At 35.8% G+C, this 19014-nt stretch overlaps 2 protein-coding genes across 2 annotated transcripts in view; one reads left to right on the forward strand and one right to left on the reverse strand.

Annotated features, from left to right (window-relative positions):
• The window catches only part of cwc27 (CWC27 spliceosome associated cyclophilin), a 65291-nt gene extending 63160 nt beyond the window's left edge, over positions 1-2131 (reverse strand). The window contains exons 1-6 of the mRNA XM_052118010.1: positions 1902-2131; positions 1484-1580; positions 1251-1363; positions 592-735; positions 360-458; positions 154-254 (exon numbers count right to left, since the gene is read on the reverse strand). Coding sequence (XP_051973970.1) covers positions 154-254; positions 360-458; positions 592-735; positions 1251-1363; positions 1484-1580; positions 1902-1943 — 596 coding nt within the window. The 5' untranslated portion in view covers positions 1944-2131. The remainder of the gene's footprint in view (positions 1-153; positions 255-359; positions 459-591; positions 736-1250; positions 1364-1483; positions 1581-1901) is intronic.
• Positions 2132-7968: 5837 nt separating this feature from the next.
• On the forward strand, positions 7969-19014 carry srek1ip1 (SREK1-interacting protein 1). Its single transcript, XM_052117780.1, has 5 exons — positions 7969-8122; positions 8340-8387; positions 10661-10816; positions 12865-12940; positions 18235-19014. Exons 1-5 carry the CDS (start codon positions 8110-8112, stop codon positions 18413-18415), a joined length of 474 nt encoding a protein of 157 aa, XP_051973740.1. The 5' UTR covers positions 7969-8109; the 3' UTR covers positions 18416-19014.

Consider the following 19014-nt stretch of genomic DNA (forward strand, 5'->3'; position numbering starts at 1 on the left):
GAACGACACTAGGGTAGAAAAACTGTGACAAAATATGAATTTTTATGTGAACTATTAATATAAAATGCTTTGCACATAACCTTGTTCACCTGAACATCTAAATAAATTAAATAATCAAAACAAATTAAATTGTAAAAGCTGTGTGTGCCATACTTCGTTGCCTTGGACTGTGATTTTTTCCCTTGATCTTTGCCTTTCTCTTTTTTAGATTTAGTTACACGTGGAACGATGTCATCAAAGGCAGAATGTAAGACCTGCACAAAACAAATAAATCCATTTGAAAACAAAGCCTTCAATGGTTATTACAAATTTAAATCGTAAAGCTGATTTAAATTTCAACTCAAGCGGTCTAAACTCACCTCTGTGGTTCTAATTTTGTGTGGGTTGAGTGGCCGTTCATCATTGTCACACTCCACTTCTGCTAACCTGAGCATATTATACACAGTATCTCCTGTCACCTGCAGCATAACAGATAAAACACATAACAGTAGACAAATCAATAAAATGAATGGCTGGATTTAGAAAAATGCAAAATAGGGGCATTTTCATTAGTGGACCCTAACGTATCTTGAATAATTGACAAAATATCACCTTTCCAAAAATTGAGTGTTTGTTGTTGAGTTCATCAGCCCGACCCAGCGTAAAGAAGAACTGGCTCCCATTATCATGAGGTCCTGCATTTGCCATGGCAACCAAACCTCTCCGATTGAAACGTAACCTGGAGTGAAATTCATCCTGTATTGGAAGATGCAAATTATTATAATATTAAAAACTACAGAAACAATTCAAAAGCTTTTCTACTCTTTATTTTTAGCGGCCAAACTATATGGATTTTTCAATGGCTGATGCCAAGAGTACCGGGTGGCCAATGGCTAATATACTGCCAATATGTTGGCTTGTCAATAATATCAAACCTCATTAGTTTTAGGACGTCCTTATGATGAGACCCACAAGAACCACTGACTTCACCATATTTGATTTGAGATCGGTATACTTAATAATAATGAATAACGTATTTAAATTCAGTCTGTTCGCCATACAAAGTGATCATATACCTTCAGAAGACTGGGAATATGATGCACACGTCGCATGGACTACTTTTGTGACATATTTAGGTTCTTTTTAAGCTTTAAAGTGAGTCACTAACAAATGCTATTCTATGTATTCGAATTTTGGGGGGAACTATTGCTTTAATTTTTAAGATGAATACATAAACACTTTGCTTAAGTCAAGACAAAAGTTCAACCTACCTTGAAAGGACGGCCGTAAATGGACTCCCCACCGGTTCCAGTGCCTGTTGGATCACCTCCTTGAACAATAAACTCTGGCACCACACGATGAAAGATTGTGCCATCATAGTAGCCTGCAGACACACATGCCAAGGATGAACACTAGTCTTTAAGACACGAAAAGAGATATTGTGAAAAATCTGTCTTGCATTTGTATTTTCTATCTGTGTATTTTCTTGAATGATGCCACTTACCCTCCATACAGAGCTGAGTGAAGTTTCTACATGCCTTGGGAGCTTCTTTAGACCAGAGCTCTATGTCAATATCACCTGCTGAGGTCTTCAGCAAGACCTAAGAGAACACAATCCAATTCAATCTTTTTATTATTTATGGGACAGCAGTGGCTCAGCAGTTGAGGCTCTGGGTTAATGAACAGAAGGTTAATGTTGGGCCTTGTCATGATTTAAAGAGTTATATTATACAATGAACATTTCAGATATAATCCAACAGCATATTGTCTTATAATTTTATTGTACCGTTCTAACATTAATATACATTCATTTAAAGTAAACATAAGGCATAAGAATTACGTCTAAAACTAGACAAAATGCACTTTATATTCGTTTATGCACATAATCGAGCATAACTTTGCATGAATGTTTGTATACTCACCTTTCCATTAGTAGGGGGCTCTTGAATATATATGTTGCTCATTTTGTAGAATTACTAGGTATATTTTCTTTTAAAAATACAAACAACGCTATAATTGCACGGCTATGAGCTATTCTCTATATTTACAAACGCATCATGTGTCTTGTCGCCACAGTCGTTCACGTCTTCCTACAGCGTCTGTTAAAAGACTGAAGTGAGTGTCGCTTCCTATCGTGACGGAGAGATCTTCTTCTTCATCTTGTTTAATGGCGATCCACTCTTTAGGAGCATTAGCGCCTCCTACTGCACTGCGCGGTTAATGGAACGTTTTTTTTTTTTGTCTGTTTTTTTATTTATTATTATTATTATTATTATTGTTATTATTATTATTATTATTATTATTATTATTATTATTATTACAGATGTACAAACTTAATAAAAGTAGTACATACAAATATAAGCGAGAAGCGCCAAATATACAAATATAATGTATTACGTACCAAAGTTTAACTAAATAATTTAAAGAGGTAGCATAGGTTTACAATCTTAAGGGCTTTGGAGGTGAAATAGTTTGGATGTATTGCTCGATTTCTTTTTTTTTAATTAATAAATAAGGGTTTTTGATGACTGCATTTACATTGATGAATGTGAAATTTGGGAAGTAGCAATAATAAATTAATAATAAAATACTCATTCTTTTTTTCTTTGTTGATGCTATAGATACTAAACAACAAATCCTTAATCAACATTGAGAAACCCAAGAGCAAATTCTGGTTAATAAAATTACAAAGATATATCCAAAATAACTGAGTATAAGGACAATCCCAAAAGATATGTAGAGCAGTTTCATTAGGGGCACCACAAAAAGAGCCATTTGTATGTCTAATTTAAATCTCTTTAAATATACTTTGGCTGTGTATGTAATAATTTAAATGATACTTCCCTTCCTTTTTATTATATATTTAATAAGAGGCAATGTCCATACTTTTTTCCAGTCAACATTGTTAACAAAGTTCTCCTAGTACGACAACACATATGGAATTTGTATAAGCACCTTTTGGAAAAGAGACCAATTCTAACGTTACGTGAAGAAGGATGTGATAAAAATCACAGTTTCCCAACTGGGGTTTCAAGTGGATCTAAAGAGATAGGTGAAAAAACTGTCAATTTAACAGTCTACTGTAGAAGTATAAGAGCCCCTCGGAGTAGTGTGTTTACTACCCCACACATTATTATGAGAATTCAAATCACCACATATAATCATTTTACTTGCCATAGACTCATATGGCCCCTTTCATATATCAAATATCACCTGTTAATTCTATACATGGATTATAGAAATGTAATATTTTATTTGTCCCCATGTTCCCATTACTTCTATACATTCGGCATTACTTTCACATGTCTATATACCAAGTTTCTTTTGATAAATATTGCACCTCCACCTCTTCCATATTTCCTGTCTTTCCTTATTGCTTCATAACCAATCAGTTTAAAGTCCAAGGATTTGCCATGTTTCCTGTATAAAAATTACATCTGGAGATTTATTCATATCAAGAAAATAGTTTTTTTAAACTCCTGTCCATTAGCTATCAAGCTTCTGGTGTTCCAATGAAGCAACAGGAAATACATGATGTTGCTACAAATCACTACATTGAGATTCTTCATAACTTGCTGCAATATTTCCCTCAGCTTTCCATTCTTTGGATTTTAATATCTTGCGAACCTGGCATGAGCCAGATGAAATGAAAATTCTCTCATCATTTACTCACCATCATTCCATCTCAGATGTGTATGACTTTCTTTCTTCTGCTGAACAAAAACGAAGGTTTTTATAAGAATATCTCAGCTCTGTAGGTTCATACAATGCAACTGAATGGTAACCAGAACTTTAAAGATCCATAAAGGCAGCATAAAAGTAATCCATAAGACTCCAGTGGTTAAATCCATATATTCAGAAGAAATATGATAAGTGTAAGTGAGAAACAGATCAATATTTAAGTCCTTTTTTACAATAAATCTCCACTTTCACTTTCTTTTTCTTTTGTTTTTGGCAATCACAGTCTTTGTGCATATCACCACCTACTAGACAGGAAAATATATAGTAAAACAGGACTTAAATATTTATCTGTTTCTCACCCACACTTATCACATCACTTCTGAAGACATGGATTAAACCACTGGAGTTTTATGGATTACTTTTATACTGACTTCATGAGCTTTTTGGAGCTTCAAAATTCTGATCGCCATTCACTTGGATTGTGTGGAACTGCAAAGCTGATATATTCTTCTAAAAATAGTTGTTTGTGTTCAGCAGAAGTAAGAAAGTCACATTCATCAGAGATGGAGAGTAAATGATGAGAGAATTTCTCTATTTTTAGGCGAACTACCCCTTTAAAATTGTTTAAAACTATCATAATCTACTGTACATATCTTGCTGTTTACATCTAGACTATGTATTTTTTAAAACATCAAACTAGAGGACAGAAAGTTTCCCTATTTGAAGAATCACAAACGATTGTCAATGGTCCATCCAATAGAAACAGAATAAGCGCTTAGAACAACATTGCTTGAAAAGGGTCAAGTCAAGTCAAGTCAATTTTATTTGTATAGCGCCTTTCACAACACACATCGTTTCAAAGCAGCTTTACAGAATATCAGCATTAACAGACGATAAAACTGTAATGTCTATAAAGTCGTTGAATCATCATTGTGTAATTAGATAAAATATGATTCTTAATCGTGTTTAAAAAAATAATTAAATAATAGTTGTATTAATAACTCCAGTGAGCAAGCTGTAGGCGACTGTGGCAAGGAACACAAAACTCCATAAGATGTAGATTAATGGAGAAAAATAACCTTGGGAGAAACCAGTCTCACTGTGGGGGCCAGTTCCCCTCAGGCTAACATTATGAATGTAATGTAAATATGAATTATGTATAGGTAAAATCATGTCTTAAGGGTCAGTGATTAAACATCGATTGTGTTTGAACTGTAAGATTAATGACCAATGTCTTTGAAGTCCATCCTTGATTAATTGCAGAAGTTCACATAGATGCAATTGTCCTTGTTAATTGGCTGATGAAGGCTTTTGTTGGCAATAGTTAGTCTAAGCATTTCATTTCAAGCTCGTAGTCCATCAACAGGTGATTCAGGTTGGAGTTGGCACCAGTTCATTCTCTGAAGTCCATCATAATAGACTGAAGTGATGTTAGGCTGGCACGGCTACATTTAGTCATCATCATTCTGCGACATGTAGCAGTGGAGTCCAACACGAAGCAGGAATGGAGCTGGATCCAACTGGTTCTGGTGACCTCAGGATAGGAGTCCCTAGGTTGAGACATGTAAACAAATAAATTGATATTAGCCATAGATGCCATTAAATTTATTGCAGAGTTAGAGATCATACTCAATGTTTCTGGTTTCTGGTTCCGGCAGACCCAACTAAAGCAGCCTAATTGTGGGTTGGAGGATAAATGAGGTGTATGCCTGGCTAAATAGTCTTTACTCTAGACTTAAACTGAGAGAGTGTGTCTGCATCTCGAACAGTGTTAGGGAGACTATTCCATAGTTTAGGAACAAATATGAAAAGGATCTACCTCCTTTTGTGGATTTTAATATTCTAGGAACTATTAACAGACAAGAATTTTGCAATCTTAATGAACGTGTTGGAATATAGCGTGGTAGAAGATCACTTAAGTACTGTGGAGCTAGAAAATTCAAAGCTTTGTACGTAGTTAACAGAATTTTAAAATTAATATGCAATTTAACAGGTAGCCAATGTAACGATGATAAAATGGGGCTAATATGATCATATTTCTTGGTTCTCGTCAGCACTCTGGCTGCTGCATTTTGAACCAATTGAATTTTATTTACTGATCTTGCTGGACATCCTCCCAGTAATGCATTACAATAATCTAGTCTTGAGGTCATGAATGCATGAATTCGTTTTTTGGCATCAGCAACAGAGACCATGTGCCTTAATTTAGCAATATTTCTTAGGTGGAAGAATGCTGTTCTACAAACATTTGTAATTTGATTTTCAAAGGACAGATTGGTATCAAATATAACACCTAAGTTCTTCGCTGTTGAAGATGATGTAACAGTACATCCATCTAGAGTCAAATTATATTTTAGCGGCTTGTTTTAGAGTTTTTTGGTCCAATAATTAGTACCTCTGTTTTGTCAGAATTGAGTAGAAGGAAATTTCTGGCCATCCAATCTTTTATTTCATTGATACACTCTGCTAATTTAGAGAATTGTGATATCTCATCAGGTTTTGAAGAAATATAAAGTTGTGTATCGTCAGCATAGCAGTGGAAACTTATTCCATGATTCCTGATAATATCTCCCAGGGGAAGCATATACAAAGAGAAATGCAGAGGCCCTAAAACAGATCCCTGTGGCACTCCATATTTTACTTTTGTTTGGTTTGAAAATTCCTCATTTACATTAACAAAATGGTAGCGGTCTGCTAAATATGACCTAAACCATGCTAATGCAACTCCACAAATGCAACTGTCGAATGCAGCACTAAGATCTAAAACCACTAGAAGAGAAATGCAGCTCCGATCAGATGATAAGATCAAGTCATTTGTAACTCTGATAAGTGCAGTCTCTGTACTGTGATGAGGCCTAAATCCTCATTGAAATTCTTCATATATACTATTTCTCTGTAGAAATTAACATATTTGGGAGGATACTGCCTTTTCTAGTATTCTTGACATAAATGGGAGACTTGAAATCAGTCGATAATTAGCAAGTTCTCCAGGATCAAGTTGTGGCTTCTTAATAAGCGGTTTGATAATTGCCATTTTAAAGTTTCTTGGGAGATGTCCTAAGCATAGAGAGGAGTTAATGATATTAAGGAGAGGTTCTGAGATTACAGGAGATACCTCTTTTAAGAGCTTAGTTGGTATAAGATCTAACAAACAAGTTGTGGCTTTTGATGTTTCGATAAGTTTTGTTAGCTCTTCATGAACTATGACAGAGAAAAATTGAAGTTGCACATGAGGAAAATTATTAGGCACTGTTTTCTGAGGTGCGATGACAGATGATCAGTCAATAAAGTTATGGGTCAATAAAGTTGTTTTAAATAATAATAAATATAAGGCTATTGTTAATATCTTTTATTTATTTGATTTTATAAATAACACTAATTATAAAAAATATATATATTTTAACCTGTTTTTCTGTATTTCCAAATCAATGGCTCCTCGATGCCAATCCTGTGCTGTCACTTTAAATGAGCTGCAGAATGCAGTTCCCTTTCTCCACGCTGGCCAGGATAGGCCAATCACAGTTGTTTATTACATCATAAACCATTTTTTTTCAATCATGTTATAGAGATTTCTGTGGTAGAATTTTCTTTGTATTATAGGCATCAATCGTTATAATTACTATATTTAAGTGACGAGCCTTACACTGTAAGTTGGTCAGCTAATGTATACGTTTGCAATGTTTTTATTGTTTGCAAATTATAAACCAGCTCATGTGGATTTTTTATAACTCTGTCAATGTATTGCTGGCTTCCATGGCTGCAGCGCGTTGTGTTTGCCTGCTTACTTGTTTCAATCTGGCAACCCGGGGTGTCGAAATACTATTGGGAAATGGGCAATGATTACACAGGCCAAAACGTAAACTGAAATTCCAGCTAGAATGTACATTTCAAATACTGGCTGATGCATAGTTTTCGGAGAAGCCAGTATTTAAACTTATCATGTTTCCTAAATCTCTGATTACATATTATGATAATTTTATGCTTTAGTACGTTAAATACATTACATATTGCACCTTTAAAGTAATCATTGCTTACTGTGAATACTACATTTCAACAATGGCATCTGAAACGGAAAACTATTGATTGACTATTTAAGTAATGCTGCATCCAAGCCGCTAGGTGTCAGTGTAAGTCCAAGATGACATAAAGACACAATTCCTGAGTGCACCAAGGAGGAAAGATGAGAATCATACACATTTAAATAAATTCTCTCAGATCCTTCCATTTTATGATACATGAATAGTTATCAATCACATATCAGAACTACACAAGGGGAAGGGCGAACGTGTCTGAAGGTGGAACCGCAGTGTAACTCAATGTTTCCACCCGGAATCAGTAACCAGACGGATCAATTTCACGTTTTGAAAAGCTGCGGACCCAAAACAAACGGGCTGTTTTGTTTTGATTTCTCTGATACTATTTAAATAAATAAATATAGTCGAGTGGATAATGGCTGTCCCAGGTATGCTTTTGTGGAGAACAATGTTATCCATTTGTTGTAGTGGTTGTTGTCCACTTGCTTCTTCTGGAATATTCTGGAAAGTCAGTGATACACTCGCACAAAACAAGCATTTCGTTCTATCGTTGTATTTTAAACCTAGTCAAGGGTTACTGTCATCTGTAAGATGTATTCACGTCCTTAGGATATAAAAGCTTATTGAATGCTCTTTTGCCAACAGGTCCAAACAAGGATAACATCAGAGCTGGCTGCAAAAGATGCGGATATCGTAAGTATGACGAACAATAATCATGGTTCTTCGAAATTATTTTTTTAAATTGTCTTTTCAAAATTAAACTCGTTTAAAAAATCCTTAATTTATTAACTCAAACATTAATTACATTTGTTGTACTAATATTGTGCAACAGTGGATATGCATCACTGGAGAGTTAGGAATGGGAGGAGGCTCGATACTTCCGATACTGATGTGGTATCAAGAATAACGATCCTCACATAAAAATGTCGATTCTGTGAACTTATTATTTAGAAAACTTGAATATTAATGCATCTCATAAGCTTCGAAGTGGAAAAAAAATATTATATTAGCGAATAGTTGCATAGCAACTATTTTGTCTCGTCTTGACGCGAAGAAATGCTAAACTACACCAGCAGACAGCGTGCTTTCCTGAAGTAATGACAGAAAAACAGCATCTGGAGTTATTCATGCTAAGTAATGACAAACCTAGACATTACATGTATTATAATGGGCTTGTGTGACCATTTTACAGGCTTATTTAAACATTGATTATGATCTTAAATCATCGTAAATAAATGATACTCATTTAAAAACTACCCATGGATTTACTGTAGTAATATTGTATTAACCATGACTAGTAACCACAACTGTAGTAACCATGTTTTTGTTTTGTTTTTTGGCAGCAACCAAGGTTTTGATACAATTAACCATGGTTTTGCTACAGCATTACTTTAGTATCCATATTGTAACCTGGTTTTAGTAATCGTAGCCATATAATAATATCTATAGTTAATTTTGTGGTTTTATATGTTGCTTACATTTATTTTAAAGGTAAGAAAAATAATAATTTAAGCTACAAATTTTATCCTAAGGTATCATTTTATTAGAGGTATCGATATCGGCGAAAATAAATGGTATTGCTCATCCCTATGGAGAATTCACTTTTGTTTTATTTTTCATGTAGTGTCATAAATGTCAGTCTGTTGTCTTCATGGTAACAAGTAAACAAGTTGGGCCTAGTATTTATATGATTAATAGACCGTTTTCACACTCCAGGTTTTGGAAGTAAACATTTGCAGGGTAAACTTCGACAGCTGTGACCACAGCAATTATTATTTTCACTTACATATTTGCTTCAAGAGCAAAAGAAAAAAATCCACTCTTACATTTGAATGACTTTCCAGAAGAGGAAAAAAAACAGAGTGGTGGATTAAGACAGTACAATGGGCAGGCCTGGGTAGCTCAGTGAGTATTGATGCTGACTACCACCCCTGTAGTCGCAAATTCGAATCCAGGGCATGCTGAGTGACTCCAGGCAGGTCTCCTAAGCAACCAAATTGTCCGGTTGCTATGTAGGGTAGAGTCACATGGGATAACCTGCTCTTTGTTGCGATTATTGGTTCTCACTCTCAATGGGGCGCGTGGTAAGTTGTGCATGGATCGCGGAGTGTAGCATGAGCCTCCACTTGCTGTGAGTCTCAGTGTGTCATGCACAATGAACCACATGATAAGATGCTCAGATTGTGGTTACTCACCTCAATCCGGGTGGCGGAGGACAAGTCTCAGTTGCCTCCACCTTTGAGTCAGTCAATCCTTGTCTTATCACGTGGCTCGTTGTGCATGACACCACAGAGTCCCACAGCATGTGGAGACTCATGCTACTCTCCGCGATCCACGCACAACTTACCACACCCCATTGAGAGTGAGAACCCCTAATCATGACCACGAGGAGTTTACCCCACGTGACTCTACCCTCCCTAGCAACCGGGCCAATTTGGTTGCTTCGGAGACCTGGCTGGAGTCACTCAGCACACCCTTGATTCAAACTTGTGACTCCAGAGGTGGTAGTCAGCATCAATGCTCACTGAGCTACACAGGCTACAAATTTGACCTTTGTTTAGATTATCACAGCTTTCAAATTAAATAATATTTTTATGATTGTTCTTTTATTTCCATATTAAAAGTTTCTGTTTGGAGCTATAGTGTATTCAAATCTGTACATCGTAAAATCGTAAAAAAATTAATGATGAATGCATGGTAGAACGTTTCCTGGATAGTTTAAATGTGACATTCATAGCCTATAACAACATTTTTTATATAAATATGTGACATAAAAAAAGCCTGTAGATGAAGCACCACCCTTATTTTAAGAGAAGAAAAACGTCCACATTGACCATAACAATATATTTTCATTTGAGCATTGTTGAACATTGCTTTTCAGTCACATGATTTTTAACTTTTTCTTTCTTTCTTTGGATGATATTGCATGTGGAAATATCTTTCTCCATGTCTAATGTGTTCATCAGCGGGTCATCTTACATTTGAGTGTCGTAATTTTGTTCGTGTGGACCCGGGGAAGGACATTGTTTTGGACGTGAGCAGCACCAGCAGTGAGGAGAGTGAAGAGGAGGAACAGGAAACTGTCAGTAAAGAAAAGATCTTCGGTAGCAGCCATTCAAAAGGTGCCCTCGTCATTACACATTCAGAATGGAAATGCAGATTTCTTATTACATTTTTTCTTTACAGTTTCTTTTATTTACCTGTTTATTTTCTGTCTACCACTGAATCCCTTTCATTCACTGTTAATGCAGACATTAACATTTCATTACATAATAAAAATAATCAAATAGCTGTATGGAGAGTTAAAGGAATATTCCGGGTTCAATACAAGTTAAGCTCAATCGACAGCCTTTGTGGCAAAATATTAAATACCACAAAAAAATATTTTGACTCGTCCCTCCTTTCTTTAAAGCAAAATCAAGGTTACAGTGAGGAACCCACAATGAAAGTGAATGGGGACCATTTTTGGAGGATTTAAAAGCAAAAATGTGGAACTTCTAATTTTATAAAAGCACTTACATTAATTCTTCTGTTAAAACTCATGAATTATTTGAGCTAAGTCATTTAAATCATATATTTACAGTCATTTTAGGGTTTGTTGACATTACATTACATCACATCATCATTGTAATTAATTTGTAAAATTGGCTATAACTATATACAGAAAAGGTTAGTAAGTAATTTGAACACCCTTAAATCATGTTTACACACATATTGTTTATGTCTTGTGGCTATACTTTTCAAAGAGTGAGTATTTTAGCCCCATTCACTTCCATTGTAAGCACCTCACTGTCACCACGATGTTTTTATTTTCGCTCTAAGTCCTCGTGGTGGTGTAGTGATTGCCTCAATCCGGGTGGAGGACGACGAATGTCAGTTGCCTCCGCTTCTGAGACCGTCAATCTGTGCATCTTATCACGTGGTTTGATTTTTTATTTATTCAGAGAAAAACACAACACATACACCAAATTGACATTTAACTTTTAATCCCTCTAATATCACTCCCCAAACACCTACCCTAACCCCCAACGAACACCCCCGTGGTCACATGAAATAATACACACAAACAAAAAACAAAAACAATTAAATGCATAATTAAACTAAACATCCCTTCTCCGAGAGTCCCCCAAAACTGCCAAATACCTACTACACTTTCTGATAAACAAGTCCCCAAACCCCAGCCTTCTACCTGCTGCCACCTTCCTCAACTCCGCAGATAACACCGGAAATAATGGCGCTCCATCCGCCTTCCAACCCCTTAAAATAATTTGTCTGCCAATCATAAGAACCCAATGTGTTATGTATTTGTCTCCCAAATTTATGACTGCCCCATCGCCCACAATGCAAAGTCTGGGGCAAAGTAAAATTTGAGTGCCCAAAACATCACATAAATAACTGAACCTTCATACAACTTCAGATTGACATCGCCAACAGGTAGGTGTGTCTTTATGACCAAGCCTATATAATCAAGAGGGGATCCAATAAAATCTACGTACAATTTTATATAGCATAAGGCGCACCCTTTCATTTCTAGATGCAGACTGGACATTTTATAGTATCCTAGCCCACACTCCTTCCTCCAATAACAAGTTTAAATCTTTCTCCCGTAATCGCTTAATAGAAGTTAAAGACACTGAATTTAGATGCCACATGACCATTTCCAAAAGCAGTAATCACCTCTCCCAGAGTATCTGCCGCTAGGGGGGTTATCACGTGGCTTGTTGAGCACGTTACCGCGGAGAGCGCATGTGGAGGCTTCACGCTATTCTCCGAGGCATCCACGCACAACTCGCCACGCGCCCACCGAGAGCTAGAAACACATTATATCGACCATGAGGAGGTTACCCCATGTGACACTACCCACCCTAGCAACCGGGCCAATTGGTTGCTTAGGAAGCCTAACTGGAGTCACTCAGCATGCCCTGGATTCAAACTTGCGACTCCAGGTGTTTGTGTCTCCTCGATTTTTGCATTATTTTTAAGAAAAGGAGGGACAATTTGAAATGTATTTTTGTGGTAATCAACATTATGCCACAAACACTGTCCTTTGAGATTAACTTGTATTGAACCCGGGATTATTCGTTGAAGAATACTGGTAGAGCTCATGATCAAGCAGTGAAAAACTTGGTCATTTTGTTGGTCTTTTTAAAATGCATATTTTTGTCCACAGGTTCACATGAAGATTCCAAAAAGGAAAAGCATAAAAAGAAAAGTAAAGACAGATCTCATCGAAAGGCCAAGAAGAGGTATATGTTTCATTCCTAACACATCTTGTACATTTCTTCTGAGTATGGTCGTCATCTTTCATGTCACTTAAAATAAGGGGTTTGTCCCATATTTTTTGTATGGTATGCTTAAAAAATGAAAGTGCTGTAATCAACTACTCACCATCATGTCGTTCCAAGCCCTTATGCCGAACTTTTGAAGAGTGTTCACACTGCTCTTTTGACCAGGGGCTGTAAAGTTCTAAAAAGGACAATTTGCTTAAGCCAAGTGCACACTACATAACGTGCAGTTGGCTCCCTGCTACTTACAGTCTTGTTTTCCTTTGTGCAAGTGCACACAATACATGACTGATCATAGACTGGGGTGTATCAACTGCACAACCATTCCTCCCCAACTGAGGCCATGTGTACCCATGGAATTAAGATGCGTTTTGGACGATGCGATCACAAGTGTACAAGTGAGACACATCACATTACACCTGGTTGTCTCTCATGACCATTTGTGTTTGGATTTTGAGGGGAGAGTCTTTGATTTCATGAGAACATAGATCGATCAATCATTACATATTTGTATTAATGAATAATAATAATAATAAAAAAACGTAAAAGAAGAAAAAGAAAGCACAAACAGATTCCCCACGCGTCCTGGACATCCTGGAATTTTGCAATGCTTGGAAAAGCCATGGAAAATTAGAAAAATACCTACATGTTCTGGAAAAATTATGATTTGTCCTGGAAAATATTAATATAAACATTTGACTTGCTAGAAAGGTTTCCATTACAAGCACAAAAACATGGTAATGATCTGACTCGGAATAGGAGTCAAATACAGAAATTTGCATAGTTTATTCACTGCTGGCGGCTGCGCATTGTGACACAACATCAGCGGTTAAGGGCGCTTACACCCTCATGATTGATTACAGCAGCAACCTATCATGTGCTTGGCAATCGTGGTCCGAGGCAGATCTCTTGATTGGTTACAGCTATGACCAATCACATTCTTTGATTCTGTGGCTCATAAAAAGCAGCATTCGTGAAACTTCACATTCATAAACAAACTGAATGACCTGGTACTCGTACCGACCAACTGAAAGAGAGGGCCATGTTGTTAGTTTACTAAAGCATCGGCATGTGAGTCTACCTTGCTCATCATTAAGAGAAAAGGGCAGAAGAGCTATTAATGTGTAAAAGTGATTGATGCTTCTACACGTTGAGGGGATTTCACATGACTTCTGTCAGTGCTGCCGAATACACTGAAGTCTATGAAGTGATGCGTCAGCACAACCTAGTCTCCAACTTCACACCAGTGTTTTTCACACACGTTTTGCCTCACAAAGGATGTCTTTGAGAGTACAAAGCTACAGTAAATATTTTAAAATGGTCGAAATTTATGAAGAGATGTTGAACGTCTCATAAATTTTATTTTAATATGTTTTTACCGTATAATTTCTGAGTATCCAGATACCCCAGTTATTGCACTTATTAATTACATTTAAACATTAATTACATTTTTCAATGTTTATTCTGCACACTTCCTGTTTTCTTGCATGGCAAGCGCATAAATCCACCCATCCATAACACTTACTACAACGTGGATCTAACTTCATGAAATACATCTTTGCCTGCAATACATACAAAATTCTGCAGCTACAGGTGCTACAATGTTTAGAACATTGGTCCAACGGATGCCTAGTAAATGTTCAAATGTTTTCAACTTTTGATCAAACGATGAAGCTTCACTATCGGAAACCCTTGCGATTTCCCTCTTCGTCCTTCCGACGTACCATCCTCTTAGAAATCAATGCATTCGCAGGATTCTCTGACGCAGCATAAACTCTACTCAGTGTGTAGGCACCCTGATGTGGATGTCAAAGCGCCGCTTGACGCTGGTCTTTATCGGAGGTTTGATGCCTTGGCTCAACTCATGTGAAATGCTATTGACACTCTATTATTATTATTATTATAGACTATTATTGTTGTCTTTTTGGATGAAAAGTCATGCTCGGCCATTTACAAACTGAGTGGAAATTATAGATCTGTTTTGTTCTTATAATGCTTAAATACTATAAAGTCTCTTGGTAGATTTCAGTTGTGAACATTTCAAATGATTTACTGACTCACTCATGGTACATTAGACTTTCATTTGTTGCCAACTAATGGCATCTCCAGAAGGGGTCACTAAACTAATAAATTATTGAATCTGAGCATATTTGTGAAACAGAAGCAAGCCACACCAAAATACCCTTTATTTTTGCAGCTAATTCTAAACAATTGTGCAGATATGTTCTATACTTGAATCATTAAAATAGCTTAATTTGGTGCTTTTAGCTTATTCTTAAAAAAAAATAAAAAACGGAAAACATGTCCATGGATTAGTGGTTGAAGTGCACAGCACATACAGACTATGTATTTATTTAATTAAATTACTGCTTTACGGGGATTAATAATCACACAATGCCATGGAGCATAGTGCTTATCTGGAGGTGAGAAACTTCTGTCAGAAATGCACAGAAACCTTAAAATAAAAGCTTGATTTAAATTGACATGTTTTTGCTTAAATATTACACAGTTGGGCTCATAAAACGTCCTGGAAAATTGTGGCTTGAAAAGAGTGAGAACCCTGACTAAAAGCGGCACATAGTTTCTCTTAATTATACACAAATGTGGCATTTGGAACAGTATTCAGAGTTATTTTAGTGCAGTACTTGTAACTGAGCTTCTAACGTGCATCCATCTATGTGTCCCTATTGTGCATGTTCATGCATTTGCTTTTTAAAATGTCCCTTTAAATCTGCCAATAACTGGCAAAAAATCTTGCTGTTACAGCTGTCTTTAGCGTCGTCCTGTTTCAAACGGATCGTCCAAAATGCATCTTACTATAAAGATAACGAAATTTGCGCAGTTTATTCTCGATAACATGACCACAAACATGAAAGAACGGCTCTATTTGCAAAGGGTGGAAAAAATTATAATAATAAAGACAGCTGGTGGAGAGATGTGGGTGATAGTTTTATTTTATAATAATGTTTTTGTCTCCTACTTCCCAATACCTTGCTCTCCTCTTGTGCTCTCGCTATATAATTCATTGGCTGTGGCTCACTGTCGGTCTCTTACTCGTCGGTACAGTGTGCACACCTGACGACAAGACATCTAGAAGTATAGCTGGTTTGAAATCCATCGTAGTGTCTGTGACTCATCGGACAGGAGTGTGTTCACTATAAGACCGTATAACTTTAACTTCTATAAGGTTGTGAGATCTGAGACTTCTCGTTGTGGACAGTTGATGACTCAGAACATCAAAGGAGACAAGCTAGAGTCATGTAGTGTAAACTTGGCTTCATCAAAGGCTGAAAAAACAATTCACATTATCACTTTCACATTCAGCTTGAATATTGTTCTGTCTGGAAAAATTCCAGCCTGATCTCATGAAAATTACGTGACTGTGGCGACTTTTTGCGAAATTATATTAAGTTGTTCCTGTGTTGGGAAGCTACTTTGAAATTGTAGTTTGACAAGCTACTTTTGAGTAGTTAAGCAACAGACAAGCTAACCTTTTGATAAAGCTGTTAGCAACACTACAAGTTACTATCAAAAAGTATCAAAATATACATTGAAGCTACTTGAGGCAGTTTCTGTCAAACCAATACAAATAAGAACAGAGATTATAATTCAATAGAAATAGACATTTGAAATATTGTGCAATATAGCAGGCTAGTTAATAATATTTCAAATGACTCACCTCAATGTTAATCTTTAAATTTGTCCTTGAATTTATGATTTTATATTTGGTTTGCATAGTGACAGATTCCAAAGTATGTATCTATCTCTTGCTCAATCATGGATAATAAGGATGGATGTGTCGAACTTGAAATATCAATACTTCCGATCTCCAATTTTCTTTTTTTTTTTTACATGAAAATAATATTTATGAAATGATAAGATATGGAGAAAATGTGTTATCAAATAGTTATAGAGTTTTTACTCTTACTGCTCCAATAATGCACAGATAATTATAAACGAAAGAAACATAACCATCATACGGTCTCTTCTTATCCAAGTGAGCCTTCATTATCTGCCTGATTTAACAGTAGGTGATTGAAAGCAGCTGAAATACTGTCAAGCTACTGAAAAAGTTAGTAATGTTAGTAGAGTTAGTCCGAATCGCGGCAGTTCCGAGATGAAATCTCCACTGAGTGGTGATAAAAGCAAGTTACATTTTCACCCAAATAGATGAGGTTTATAATGTTAATGCTTATCAAGTTTTAAATCAACAAAACCATCGAAGATATAACATTGAATTACTCAGCTAAGCAAGCTCACAGACAAGTAAAAAATGGCAATTTTTTTTAAACGGTATAAGCAGATATAAAGTTTTATGGCTATTTGGGGCTTACAGCAGCAGTGATCAGAGCATAAATGAGACGTTTGTATTTGATGACTTACAGAAATCATTTCACTTTGTGATTCTTTTGAAAATCTTTTGAACTGTGGTAATAGGGCAACAAAATAAGCTATGCAGTGCATCTGGAAAGTATTCACAGCGCTTCACTTTTCCACATTTTGTTATGTTACAGCCTTATTCCAAAATGGATTCAATTCATTATTTTTTTCAATTCTACAAACAATACCCAATAATTACAACGTGAAAGAAGTTTGTTTGAAATCTTTGCAAATTTATTAAAAGTAAAAAATGAAATAAATCACATGTATGTATTGATGCATTCCTGTTTGGTCAACTTTTCTTTGATTTCCCAAGAACGAGTGTAAGAACGAAAGTTTAGCAATCTGTTAATCTGCCTCCCCCAGACTTTTTATTACTGATAATGTGAAGACATTTGTTTGATTACTTATCTCTGTAGATTGCTACTGAGTTAAACTATTTACATTTAGACCCTTGTTTCTTTTTATAGCTGTACAGATAAGGTAACTGTAAACCTCTTATTTATTTATTTTTTATCTTTGAGAATCCTGGCTGGAGTTACACAGCCAAATCCAAACTTTTATTTTAAATCCTAGAGTTTCTCCTTTAGTTTCAAAGGTTTAGTTTACTCAAAAATGAAAATTCTGTCATGATTTACACTGATGATGTTGATGTATGAGCGGTATTTCCAAAAAAATTAATAAATAAAGCTTAATCCCTTTCTACAAAGAAGCTTACTACAACTTTCATGCAGAAAGTTTAAAATAGCAGCAGCAGTAGGTTTCAGCTGAACATATTTTTGTATTATTTTTAATTTTTTACAGTACCAAATAAGGCAATTGCCATATACACTGTTTTAAAGCCCACTGTTGTTTTTATGTTTTCATATTCCTAGGTCTTATTCATCAAGTGATGATGAGGAGGAAGTGAGCAAGAAGAAGAAAAAGCATAAGAGCGATAAGAAGAAAGGGAAGAAGGAGAAAAGAGAGCGAGAAAAGAAACACAGGAAAAAACTGAAGAAGAAAGATGCCGAATCTTCCTCAAACTGTTCCTCTGGATCTTCAGTCACTGATTGAATTCATTTACAGTGTATGAAACATTGACAGGACCAGCAGATCATTGCAAACCAGCGACAGAGAAGATTTCAGATGGGAAATAGTGTAACATACAGAGTAATGTATAGATAATTAAATAACCTTGAAACATTGAGATCATTCTCTATCTGAACAAGGTGATCCAGTTGTCAACTCCTTTATTTTGTCTTTATCTTTGTTTTTAAGAGTTGGAATGAAGGTCGCCTTTTTGTGCTGTTTCTAACAAAACTGTATTTTGTACATAAATTAAATGAAAACAACCCAAATTCCTTTTTTGGTAAATACTTTTACTAAGTTTTAAGTGTTTCTATATACTGCTATACTGGAAGTATTGAAACAATGAAACGTTTAAGCTACAATAAAGGATTACATTAAATGATAAAAATAAAGCAATAATGAAATAGACAAGCCAGATCAGAAATAATGTTGGCGCAGTTGCACTGAGCTATGCGGCTCATGTGGGTGATATAAGTTTGAATATAGCTGGCAACATTCCCCATCCTGTTCCTCATCTCTCTTCCCATTGTGTCCTGTTGTCTTGGTTTAAATATTTTTTTTATTGAAATAAATTGTTAAAAAAG

The sequence above is a fragment of the Xyrauchen texanus genome, chromosome 44 (assembly GCF_025860055.1).
Source record: "Xyrauchen texanus isolate HMW12.3.18 chromosome 44, RBS_HiC_50CHRs, whole genome shotgun sequence".
NCBI classification, from domain to species: Eukaryota; Metazoa; Chordata; class Actinopteri; order Cypriniformes; family Catostomidae; genus Xyrauchen; species Xyrauchen texanus.

Coding starts and splice junctions, on each gene's coding strand:
- srek1ip1 (XM_052117780.1), top strand. Junction 8,388..10,660: donor CTGCAAAAGATGCGGATATC/GTAAGTATGACG, acceptor TGTGTTCATCAG/CGGGTCATCTTACATTTGAG. Junction 10,817..12,864: donor CGGTAGCAGCCATTCAAAAG/GTGCCCTCGTCA, acceptor TTTTGTCCACAG/GTTCACATGAAGATTCCAAA.